The sequence below is a fragment of the Podarcis liolepis genome (assembly GCF_965112155.1).
Source record: "Podarcis liolepis genome assembly, chromosome: 3".
NCBI lineage: Eukaryota > Metazoa > Chordata > Lepidosauria > Squamata > Lacertidae > Podarcis > Podarcis liolepis.
This window is the reverse complement of record NC_139557.1, coordinates 11,048,374-11,061,604: the sequence shown is the minus strand read 5'-3', so window position 1 is coordinate 11,061,604 and position 13,231 is coordinate 11,048,374. Positions and strand designations below refer to the sequence as shown.

Here is a 13,231-nt window from a genome sequence, read left to right as displayed (position 1 = left end):
TAAGGGGGGAAACGGAAGTAGTCGGCGGACATCTTTGAATGGGCCGGAAGACGTCGAGCCGAGAGGAACCTTCCTCGTTTCCTATTCGCGTATCGGCTCTTTTGAACGGGGCGGGGGATCCCAAGGGCCGAGCTCTGCTGCTCGCGCGCTACATTTCCGAGTCGTTTTCGAAGCGAGAGAGAGTGGCAAGGCCGACAAACGGCGCGTTATAGAGAAGCAACAAAAAAGCCTACTAAATGTTTTGGGGCTGGAAGCAAAATGCGAGGCTCAAGTGGAGCTGAGAAAGAGCGCCTCGCGGTGTAGTCCGTTCCATTCCCCTCCACCCCCTCTGAACACAGCCGGAAGTCTCGTGCGCTAGCCTCGCCTCTCTTTCCCTCTAAGGAAAAAAAGGCGGCGGAGGAGCCGAATTCAAGGTTGCCGCGGTGAGTTACTGCGGGAGAAAGCAGAGAGGGGAGCTGCTACCCGGAATCAGGGGCTCAGCTGGGGGTTTGGACCTCTCATAGTGGAATTACCTCTGTTTCCCCTTGGTGCCTCTTGTTTTGGAGCCTTTTGCACCAAGATGTGCCGCTGTATGCCCCTGGGTTAGATTCCTAGAATTGCGGAGTTGGGACACCCGAGGGTCATCTAGCCCAACCCCCTCTGCCAGCCAGAAATCTTTCTTTTTCTTTTTTTGCTCGAACCCATTACAGTACCCTGAAATGAAGAGTCTCCCACCGAACCCTCCCGCTGCCTTTGTTTCTACAACACACAAACCTTAAGCATTTTTAAATTTTATTTATTTGGTTTTTCAGATTAAAATTTCACAGTCGCATGTCCAACATACAATATAAAAACAAGATTCGAAAGAGTCTCCTGGACTTTCCCCCTCCCCCTTTGTGGGTCCTATTGTTAATCGTTTCCCCCTGCATCTTTTATGATAATCCAAATCTTTTACCTCTCCGTTCTATCCAAAATTCACCATTAAACTACAAGTGTTATTCCAATCCTACTAACGATTTTAACTGCTTGCAATGGTTTTAAAGATAAGTTATAAATTTTCCCCATTACTTATTAAAAATTTGGTCTTCCTGATTTCTGATTCTTCCAGTCATTTTAGCCATTTCGGCATAATCCATCAATTTGATCTCCCATTCTTCTTCTCTTCTTTCCATCTCTGGACCAATAACGTCTGTGCAGCTATGATCACATACATAGATAATCTTTTCTGCTCCCTTGGGATTTTGGCACCTTAGAGATCCAGGGATTATTGGCCAGGGCTGCCATCCTATTACCATAGTCCTTTGTGCTCCGTTGGGATTTCATTGGAGGTAATAATTCGGCATTCCGTTCTCTGCTTTAGTAACTTTGTGCAGAGCAAATGAACGTTAATACATTTTTCAGAGAAGAACTTTCTCGCGTATGTTCAGGGGGGTGAGATGAACATGGACCAAGAATCAAAATAAAAAAAATTCCTTCCAGTAGCACCTTAAAGACCAACTAAGTTAGTTCTTGGTATGAGCTTTCGTGTGCATGCACACTTCTTCAGATACACCATGTGTGTGCATGCACACGAAAGCTCATACCAAGAACTAACTTAGTTGGTCTTTAAGGTGCTACTGGAAGGAATTTTTTTATTTTGACTATGGCAGACCAACACGGCTACCTATCTGTAAATGGACCAAGAATGTGTCCCTCCAGGTGTGGTTGGACTCTAACTCCCATTAGCCCAAACCATTATGGCCAGTGGTCAGGAATGATGGGATTTGTAGTCCAGCAAAAAATGTGCATCAATCTCCCTGCCCCTGGCTTAGTCTGTGATTCTTGATGTGTAAATAGGGATGCTCAGAAATGATTCACAGATTATATTTAACTCCAAGTAGGCTTGCTAAGATGTACAAGACAGATAAGTGCTGGAGATGCAAAGAGGCAGAGGGAACGTTCTTTCAAATGTGGTGGACCTGTAAAAGGGTATTGGGAAATGATCCATAATGAATTGAAAAAAATGTTCAAAAGTACTTTCCCCCCAAAACCAAAGTCCTTTCTGCTGGGGATAATTCAGACGGATATTCTCAGCTGTCAAAAAAGGTTATTTATGTTTGCCACTACTGCGTTCTGTTAGCCCAAAAATGGAAAACGAGCGAGGTCCCAACCAAAGGAGACTGACAACTTAAAGTGACAAAATATGCACAACTTGCAGTATTAACATATAGAATAAGAGAACAAGATGAACATATGTTTAAAGAAGATTGGAAAACGTTTATTGAATATATGGGAAATAATTATATACAGCTGAAAACGCTGGCAGCATTAAGATAAATTCAACAGTGTAAACAAGTTTTGATGGATTAATGGAATGCTGAATGGTATAGTTTTTGTAAAATATGCAGGGATTTATGAAATGTAAAATGAAGCATGGGAAGTGAAGAATGGAAGTCATTGATATTTTAAGGATGTAAAATGAGTATTTTAAATTGTAAAACAGAAAATTTAATAAAAGTTATATATATTAAAAAACAGACGTGTTTGGAATTAGCATTTTGCACCAGCCTATCAGCAACTTGTGAACAAGTGACGATGGCTGGGTGCCAAGATGGTGCCATCTGGAGTTGCATGCCTGGGAATCCTCGGATCTTGACTGTTTTCACACCCTAATACCCCACCCTGTAGAATTCTATACGTTATATTTTATCTGCACAATCGGAATGCATTTCAGTAACCAAAATGCTTTTTCTGTGGAGCCTGAGCAGGAGCAGCAAACAACATTATACAGTGGTACCTCAGGTTACATACACTTCAGGTTACATACGCTTCAGGTTACAAACTCCACTAACCCAGAAATAGTGCTTCAGGTTAAGAACTTTACTTCAGGATGAGAACAGAAATTGTGCTCCGGCGGCAGCGGGAAACCCCATTAGCTAAAGTGGTGCTTCAGGTTAAGAACAGTTTCAGGTTAAGAATGGACCTCTGGAACGAATTAAGTACTTAACCTAAGGTACCACTGTAGTTAAATGTTACTTGTCTTCACTTACCCCTCACCCCACTGCTCTGCTCACGGTTGTGAAGAATATTCCTCTGTTATTAATTGTCTGTGTCACCATCAAAAAAAAAAAAAAAGAGAGGGAGGGAGGAATAAGCCAATATTTATGTGGACTGTCCCTGGATAGAGTGACTTTTCTTTATCCTTTGCTGTCTCTGCAGTAATAATTCCTTTGGACACTAGATGTGGCTGTTGTATTATAAGTTTGAGGTGGATGAAGAATTTTGGGAGTGTTTCTGTTGTTAAAGTGTTGCACTGTATTTTTTTCTAATTGAGTGTTGCTGCTGCTCCGTATATTTGCTATTGCATCAGCTTGTGTTATTTGTTTATCATATTTTCAGTGGTGCGGCATTTTTGTTGTACTATAAAATAATTATTAATGGCCTTTGGCTGAGCAAAACAGATGTTATAAGGACAGCACGAGCAGTCAAGTTTTCTTCTGGCTTGATATGAAATTGTGCAGAATTGAAAAGCAGAAGGGTATAGAGGGATTTAATGTTGACCCACCAGAATATTCACATCCGCTTAGAAGTAGGGTAAGGTCATTGCATCATCATAAGTCTTCAGTCTTCCATTGTTCGTTGAGTTACTACAAGCGGCTAAGCACCTTGCAGTTAATTGCGGCTTGCCTGCAGGCCTTCAATCAGAAAGAAACAGGCTTGCAGGCAAGCCACCGGCCTGTTTCTTTAGGCAAGTATAGGGGAGAGGAAGGATTGCAGAGAAGTAATTTACAAACAAAGAACTGCACGCAGTTGGCCTCTTGGAATGATGGAACCTGCTTGCGGTGCTGGTGGGATTGCACCAAATTTGTCCAGGGAGGATGTGAAGTTCTTTGACAGTCTCATGGCTGTGGGACGCTTGCCATTAGCGGTGGCAGTAGAACACTTTCCTTCCTTTCTCTTCTCATTTTTTGTTTATTTATTTTTGCATTTGTGGATCATGTGATGTGAACACACCTGTATCGAAAAGCACCCTTGCCCACACCAGACAAGCATATCGTGGGGAAGAGATCTAGCCTAGACTTCCTCATTAATTGCTAGCTTTCTACATGTGGGGGTTTGTTTTCTTCTGCAGAGTTCTTCTGTTCAGTCCTGTGAGTCTTTAGCTGCAGTCTTGGGTGGTACAGCCCTGGCACAGAAGGAGAGAACGAGACCTCAAAGACCACCTCTCTCCGCAGGAATTTGGGTGGCTCCTGAGATTGACCCATTGAATACCTTCTTTGTGTGCCTCCATGAAAGGTCCTGAGGGTGGCAGCATAGGAACGAGTGTGGAATGTACACCTTTGGTCAAAAATGTTCTGCTTCAATCACGCCTTGGGCTGAATAACATCTGATACCCTTTTAAATGTGTTGTGGGAATGGGGATTTTTGTTCTTGTATTTGTTGTGTATTCTCTGTTTTATCTTGTATTTTTATGTGGCAAACCGCACTGAGATCTACGGATGAAGGGCCCGTATACAAATTTTAAATAATAATTGTCATAAAATAGATTGGCTGCAACCACCTAAAATACAGTGGTACCTCTGGTTGCGAACGGGATCCGTTCCAGAGCCCCGTTCGCAACATGAGCAGAACGCAACCTGCGCCTGTGTGTGTGCGGGTCGCGATTTGCCGCTTCTGCGCATGCGCGTGACATCATTTTGAGCGTCTGCGCATGCGCGGGCGGCGAAACCCAGAAGTAACCCTTTCCAGTACTTCCGGGTCACCGCGGGATGCAACCTGAAGAGATTTAACCTGAAGCAAACGTAACAAGAGGTATGCCTGTAGATTGGCTCCCAGTTGTAACTACTCTGTTTCTCTAGGGTTATGGGTTACACCCCGTTCTGCCCCCGTTCCACCCCTTTTTGGAGGGACACGGGTGGCGCTGTGGTCTAAACCACTGAGCCTCTTGGGCTTGCCAATCAGAAGGCCGGCTTCGAATCCTCGTGATGCGGTGAGCTCCCGTTGCTCTGTCCCAGCTCCTGCCAACCTAGCAGTTCGAAAGCACGCCAGTGCAAGTAGATCAATAGGTAGCACTGCGGCAGGAAGTTAAACAGCATTTCCGTGCACTCTGGTTTCCGTCACAGTTTCCCGTTGTGTCAGAAGCGGTTTAGTCATGCTGGCCACATGACCCAATAAGCTGTCTGTGGACAAACGCCAGCTCCCTCGGCCTGAAAGCGTGATGAGCGCTGCAACCCCATAGTCGCCTTTGACTGGACTTAACCATCCAGGGGTCCTTTATTTTTACCTTCCACCCCCTTTTCCGGCTACTTCCATGCACCATGATGTGCGTGGTTGCGCATCAGTCAGATGTTGCCTGTACATACACACAATGAAAGCACACACAAACACAGTGGCTTGTCTTAAAACTGCTTAGCTAAAGGATTCTTAGTAGCTGTTTGGACACTTCAGAATAGAGTTCAGTGCTTTTATGGCCCTAATTTGCTTTGCTTTTATTGGGTGGGTTTTTCCCATTATTATTAAAAAAGCTTAAATTCCGTCTGAATAGCTTGTTCCCTCTCTTCCCCTTTGCTCCGCTGCTCTTGCTCAACCAGCTTTTATCCTGCCCTGCTTTATTTTGAATCCAGGAAACATTTGCTTTTAATTACACAGCATTAGCCCTTCTGTCAGACCGTTAAGTGTTGAAGTGCAAAGATTAGTAATAAAAGAATCCAGCCTATTTTTCCCAGGACTTGAGGAATGCAGAAAGCATTTTGGTCGGTCTGATGAATGGCCTGTGTTGCAAATCCACCCCTCCCTCCCCTTAGCCTGAAGCACGATTCAGGGCAGTGTCTGGAAAGGCAAAAGGGGAGCTAAGCGTTTATGGCAGCAGATGATACAGAATGGAACATTGGGAAGCCTTTTTTCAATCTTAGGATTGTCCCCCCGGCCAGGGAAATAAAAAATAGGCCACTTCCTTCATTCGGGTCTATGCGGACATGAATTCAATTTTGGAACTGTGGCAAATTGAGCTGTGCTTTCCCCCACTTCGCAACCCATTTGATTGACCTATTGCCTGGCAAATAGAAGGCTGATTCAATATCCTTGTGTTTCCCTTCTCCCAACAGTCTCAGCCCACAGAAGCAGAGCACAAAAGTTTCTGGAAAAGTGGATCGGGTTCAATCCTGCTGTCACCCTCTTACACCAAGCACTGAATTGACTTTATCTGTAAGTTGTTCACCATGGTTTCCCAGGCTGTGCGAACTGTCAACCATGGTTAACAGCTTCCCAATAAGCTTCCTGTAAACCATGGCTTGTTCTGAAGCTGTTAGCCATTGCTTCTGGGTTTGCACGTACAGTGGTACCTCAGGTTAAGTACTTAATTCGTTCCGGAGGTCCGTACTTAACCTGAAGCACCACTTTAGCTAATGGGGCCTCCTGCTGTTGCTGCGCCACCGGAGCACGATTTCTGTTCTCATCCTGAAGCAAAGTTCTTAACCTGAAGCACTATTTCTGGGTTAGCGGAGTCTGTAACCTGAAGCGTCTGTAACCTGAGGTATCACTGTAATCGGAAGCTATGATTGACACTGGATCAAATTCTTCAAGTGCGTTTTTTTTTTTTTTTTTGTAATTGGGGAACTGGGATTTTTTATCAGCATGGCAGATTTTAGGCTCAGTTGAATCAGGCTTTAATAAAATGTGGGAACTCTAGAAGAGAAATGGAGTTGTTCAAAGCCCGTAATTTTTCTTCTCCTGTCTGTTTATTTCTGTTGGAGCTATGCAATAAATTCACTTCAGTAACCTGCATCCTTTTGCAAGAATATTCCAGTTTATCAAAGCAACAAATGGGCAAATAGCATTTAGCATGTGCCATTCTTCTTTTATTGAAGTGTTGTTTTTTTAATTCCCTAATGTAAAAGGATAGAAAATGCTTGCTTATTTATTGCCTCTGTTAAAGTCTTTATTGCCTCTGTTAAAAAGGAATATAGATGCCAGCATGATGTTTGATATTAATCAGCTATTGGAGTAAATGCAGAAGTGATAGCAGGACAAGTCAATCTTCTCTGGTTCAGAAATGTCTATTCATCTCATAGTCTGCAGCAAGCAAAACAGATCCAGCTGGGATCCTTACCTCCTCCATCCTTACCTCCTCCATCAAAGACAACTTTGGCAGGACTACCCAGCTATCAATTACCTGATGTCACAGTGACACCCTGTGTGGCCTGTTTTCCTTTGCCTGTGTGGTTTGAAATCAAACCAACATATCCAACATATAGAGAGGCTCGACACTTTTCGAGCATCGCTGATCATCAGTGCATGCTAAACCCCATCTCTTTGCAAGTACCAATGTTGTGCAGTCCATCATTTCTTTATTTTGTCTCGTGTCTTACATAGTATATGATCAGAGATTAGGGATTTCATCAGAAGCACAACCTGCAGATAGAGATAGAAACAGAAATATTTTTAGGCAAAGGCCTTCCAATGCAACCTTACGTAAAACATACAATTGCTTCATTTGTTCTGTTGTAATCTGAAAACAGAAGTTGAAGCATCACACAGCCTAGCCGAAAACACTCATAGAAATGAAGACATTTGGAAACAATGTAATGCTTGATGGATCTGACCCTGTGTTCCTCAGGAGTTTTACAGATAGGGGGCCACCACAAATATGTCCCTTTTTCTGGTTTCCAATGCTCTAGTCAAATTAACTGGTTCCCAATGCTCTGATCCAATCCTGTGGCTGCAGGATTCATTCATTCAATCAATCAATCAATCAATCATTCATTCATTCAATTTGCATGCTGCTTTTGCAACAAAGTGTGGGATGTGATACATAAATAACAGTCAAGTACAACATTCCTTCTTTGCCTAGAGTAGACATGCAAAGGGGATGTTTGTTCCAGCCAGTCGAAAACTTCCTGTTTCCTCCTGGCCTGGAGCATCCTTCCTCTTGCATGTGACTAGAGATGGGTATGACCTTACCTGTGCAGGTAACAAAAGCACACAGCCACTTTCTCTCTCTCTTTGAATTCGTCGTTGGAGCAACAGCTTTTAGCTAGAGATGCCCTGTTGGCTTTCAGCCAACAGAGGACAAAGAGACTATCTCTATATAGGATAGGCTCACATTTATATATCTGTAACTAAGTCTGCCTTCAGGGATCCATCTGTGAACTGATGATGCTGTGAGTAAACTACTTTTATATGTCTTAAATAAGATTGCGGCGTATTTATTCTTTTAAGAGGGAAACAAGGGATCTTACTAGGAATCTATATTGAAAAGCTTAAGCAAGCTTGCAACCAGCTACCTGCTATGCACTTAAAAGGGGTGTGTGTGCTAAATTATAGAACTTGCTAGCGCAAGTTAGGAAGAATATATATTAATAAACAATATATCCTCTCCTACCTCCCTGAACATTCCCACACAAAGGAATCATGCTCAGAGCTGCCTGCAACAAGGAAACGGGGAGCAGACGCTACAAAAACAAATTTCAAACAACATAGCAAAGCAACACAGCAACGATTTCGTAACGCGGCAGATTGATAACAAATATAATATACCCGAAAACCACATCCCCATACTGCAAATATAACAAGATCACTTAAACAACATGCAGCGTCCAATAGCAAAAGTGACAAGTTTCATCTTAGTCCTGGGAACAACCACTCTCCCATCTGGGGACACCTAGTTCAGACCTTGGCTGTGAGTTGTTAAGTAAAGAGATACATACCTAATGATGTACATACACGTGCATAACATTTCTCCCTCTAAGTACCGTATTTTTCTGTGTATAAAGCGCCCCCTACTTTTGGGGACCCCAAATTCAGAAAATGGGTATATGCATAAGACGCCCCCAGATTTTTAACCTTATTTTAAAGTAAAAAAAACTTATCTTATACACGGAAAAGTACGGTACTCCCTCAACTGTGTGCTTTTTGGAACGCTGACTTCAGTTGCCAGTGTTTCTTGCCTTTTTGCTAAAGCGACTCTCCTTCCACTTTACTTGCAGGCTCCATCCGAAATCGAAGAGACTGCCGTGATGTTGCACAAATTGGTTATAAAGGTAAGCTGCTTTTCGGAACCTAAATAGCAGCAGATTACTGACTTGGTGAACTTTTCTTGCTTTGAAGTGCACAGCCTTAGGATCTCAGCTTATTCCGGTGCAGCGGCAGATTAGCATGGCAAATTGCGGTCTTGGTCTGCCAGCTATTCTTGTGTACAGACAGCAGCAAACTTGCAGCTTTCTAAACCATGTGTTAAGTGCACCTCATATGCTGATACTTATCACCACGAAAAATAAGCCATATATGTGATCAAATAATAATAAAAGAACAAAAGCAATATACCAGCTGTATTATTGGTTGTTGGCAAAAGATGTTACTAAGTTGGATCCTAGTAGGAGGCATGAATGGAAATCGGATAGCCAGTACAGCTGCTCGGCAAATTGTATTCAGAAGAGTTTTGTCCAAATAATTTTTATTGGTATTCAGAAGAGGTTGTGCAGTATCATAACTGATACGTTCTATGACAAATCTCATCAGTCTGCAAGGATGATGCTTGTTGGGTGGAAAAACACATCTAGATTGAAGTTCACTTTTCTGTGCAATAGCACATGGTACAGTAATAATAATAATAATAATAATAATAATAATAATAATAATAATAATAATAATAATAATAATAATTTATTATTTATACCCCGCCCATCTGGCTGGGCCTCCCCAGCCACTCTGGGCGGCTTCCATAAAACCAAAAATACAGTAAAATCACACGTTAAAAACTTCCCTGAACAGGGCTGCCTTAAGATGTCTTCTGAATGTCAGGTAGTTGTTTATCGCTTTGACATCTGCTGGAAGGGCGTTCCACAGGGCGGGCGCCACTACCGAGAAGGCCCTCTGCCTGGTTCCCTGTAGCTTTGCTTCTCGCAATGAGGGAACCGCCAGAAGGCCCTTGGCGCTGGACCTCAGCGTCCGGGCAGAATGATGGGGGTGGAGACGCTCCTTCAGGTATACTGGACCGAGGCCGTTTAGGGCTTTAAAGATCAGCACCAACACTTTGAATTGTGCTCGGAAATGTACTGGGAGCCAATGTAGGTCTTTCAGTATAAAGATTCTCCTCCTGCAAAGAGGGGAGGGGTTGTGGGCGGGATCAGATCTCTGCCTCAAGCAGGGGGCGTTAGCCCCCTGCCACCCACTCACCTGGCTGGCGCACCACGCCCACAGGCATGCGCCCAACCAGGCAGCTTGAAGGGGGCGTGGACAGCTGTGCCAGCCATGCGGCCTCATTCTTTGTCGTCCCGTCGCGAGTCACCCACCCTCCACTCCCTTAGAGCTCAGGGTCTAAGTTTTCTTTTGGCCTTGCTATGGACCTTAGGTTGGTCGCCCTGGTTGTCCGGGGGGCCTGGTAGGGATTTTTCCATTTGGCATTAGGCTTTGTGGTTTTTTCGCCTACCTTGTAGCAATCGTCACAACTTTCGTGGTATTGGTGGGAAGGTTAGGCATTGGAATAATGTGTTGTGTGTCGAAAGGCTAGGTGTGGCCATCGCCTACGCCTTCAATTTTGGGTAATCCGTTAAAGGAACCCGGCGGTCGTGGATCCTGTCCGATGCCTGTGTGGCGGGGGGCCATGGCACGACCCTCGGTGACATCAGGGGAGAGCTTATAGTTGGATTAGCATCAACGGGCTCCACCTACTGGTGAATAAACCCCCCTTTTTAGACTCACCCCTCTCTGAGTGGGTGGAGTCAAGTCACATGATCCAATGCCTAAGCCAATACCTTTTCACTTGCTGTAATCAATAAAGTTGTGGCCTTTTCTTGACCCATTAACCTTATATTACGTGTCCTTGTGTCTTCATTTCACTAAGCGGGGATCGGGTCCTCGAACCACAATAGTGTTTTAAAGGGCTGAAGATGCCTTCCGAGTGCAGAAGGACATCTTTGGATTCAACCAGGGTGGATAAAAATCAATGATTTTAAAAAAATAAATCGGATTTTTTAAAATTTAAATCGGATTTTTTAAAATTTAAATCGGATTTTTTAAAATTTAAATCGGATTTTAAAATAAAATGCTTTTGGAGGAAAAATCTTTCCAAAGATAGTTTTTTATTTAAGTTACATTATAGTCCAAAGGCTATCCATCAGGAAATAAGGATTTGTTTTAAGTTTTTCATGTGTGCTAAAACTCAGTCTAAGTTTTTGTTTTTGTTTTAAATTGTTTAACCACATCAGTTAACAAACATGGAGACATGTGCTATAATGTTATTGCTTTAGTTAAATAAATGGTTTAAATTGTTATTAAGAAAATGATTGTTTTTCTCCTTCCAATAAAGTACAGCAGAAACGTTGTCCAAATATAAACAGTTAACTTATTAAACCGCACAATCATTTCATAATTATCTGTCTATGTAATAGTATTCTAATAGTATAACCGAATCAGTCATTTTTGATACAACTGTAAAAACTACTCTGAAAATTTATTATTCCAAAAAATGAAACCTTCATCCGGTTGAAAATATTAAGATTATACCAGCAAGAATGAGTCTTTCTGTAAAAAAAAGGATTTAAATCAAGTCTTACTGACTAGTGATTTAAATCGATATATTTAAATCGTAATTTAAATTGATTGATTTAAATCAAATCCACCCTGGATTCAACCCAATGTTTTATCATTTTTGTATAATATCATTAAAAAAAAAACAACCTTGAGTGGATAACCATTAGTTATTAAAATTAGTCTGTTCTCCTTGCAAGATTTTCCCATGTCAGCTGTGTGGAAAAACAAATGAATTTTGTGTGTGTGTCTTGGAAGTAATTGCACACTTGGGTGGTCAGTCTATCACATTGGTAATGCCTGCACGAAATCTTTCATTTTTCCTGTAGCAGCTTATCTGAACCCATCTGCCGGACTTTCCGAGTTTAAAAGTTAAGGGGAACATCTATGGGCTTCTAGCGCAGTGCATCGCTGCTCTATTGAGGTGAATTTTCACAGTTTCCCCCATTGCATGGCTTTGCAGAATGTCAAGTCGTACTGATCAGGCAGACCTGGGTAGGGTCAAAAAGCTGGAGGGCATTTAAAATCCCTGCTGCATTCAGTGTAATACGGAGGGCAGAGGAAGTGCCTTGGGAGCACACTTAGGATTATATGGCTATTTTTGAGTTGCAGATAATGTAGTTCTGAAACTATTCAATTTACAGCAATCCCACTAAGTTCGGTTGGGCTGCTTTCTCTAGTGACTTGAGTGGATGCGCTTAAATATTAAACGCTACTAAGTTGTAGGGCGAAGGAAAGCAATCCAGCTGGAATGTATGTTTCCTAGCCTAAGTGCAATTAAATACAGTGGTACCTTGGGTTAAGAACTTAATTCGTTCTGGAGGTCTGTTCTTAACCTGAAACTGTTCTTAACCTGAAGCACCACTTTAGCTAATGGGGCCTCCCACTGCCGCCGCGCCGCCATCGCACGATTTCTGTTCTCATCCTGAAGCAAAGTTCTTAACCCGAGGTACTATTTCTGGGTTAGTGGAGTCTGTAACCTGAAACGTCTGTAACCTGAAGCGTCTGTAACCCGAGGTACCACTGTATCTTCTAAAGAGGAAGCGAAGAAACCCTAGGACACAGATCTTTTGAGTTTCTGCACCTCATATTGCTGGGGAAACATGCTGTGACAATTTACATGCAAATAAGAGTTCATTGTGGCATGAGTTTTGTTAAGTTGTGGGTGAACATATCAGACGACACAGTGATTCTTCAAACAGCTCTTGTTTATTCACAGGCCAGAACAGAACTGAACTGAAGAGTTCAGTCAGCCTGCTTATATAAAGCTCCAGCACAACGTAACTGTAACAATTTTCTAAAACTATCCAATCACTGAACGTCACTTTTGATCCCTTATTTGCATAACTATCTACAGTATCCCCCTGCTGGCCCAGGGTGAGAACTTCAGTACATAACAAGTTTTGTGGGTAGCAGCCTAGTTTGCCAGATGCGTAGAGGTGTACAGTTGATTTATCTTGCAGAAAGAAACTTGATGTTCCCTCCAAAAAGAGAGAGCTATCCATGGGGTAATTACACCCTTAGTCTGTGGCACTTCCTACGCCTCTCCTCCATCCAGCCAAGGAGGCAACACAAATTAATATCTCTCCACTTCTCTCAACAAAACCCTTGGAAAAGGCTGCCTTTTTAGCATTCTTTAGCTGTCTAGGATATTAAAAAGCTATTAAGCAGCGAGCCAGCCCACAATTAAGTTACAGTGATAGCGTTTCTAGTTGCCTTTGTGCAACGCAAGAGCGAGGAACCTGTG

General features: G+C 42.7%; 1 protein-coding gene and 1 long non-coding RNA gene across 2 annotated transcripts in view; both read left to right on the top strand.

The window, feature by feature from the left end:
* Positions 1-13,231, top strand: part of LOC310703557 — a 453,580-nt gene that overhangs the window by 225,344 nt on the left and 215,005 nt on the right. The window contains exon 2 of the long non-coding RNA XR_014524254.1: positions 6,305-6,490. This is a non-coding gene — a long non-coding RNA (uncharacterized lncRNA). The remainder of the gene's footprint in view (positions 1-6,304; positions 6,491-13,231) is intronic.
* Positions 35-13,231, top strand: part of SLX4IP (SLX4 interacting protein) — a 94,605-nt gene continuing 81,408 nt past the window's right edge. Inside the window, 2 exon segments of the mRNA XM_083495927.1 lie at positions 35-422; positions 8,943-8,996. Of these exon segments, the coding sequence (XP_083352053.1) occupies positions 8,973-8,996 (24 nt within the window). The 5' untranslated portion in view covers positions 35-422; positions 8,943-8,972.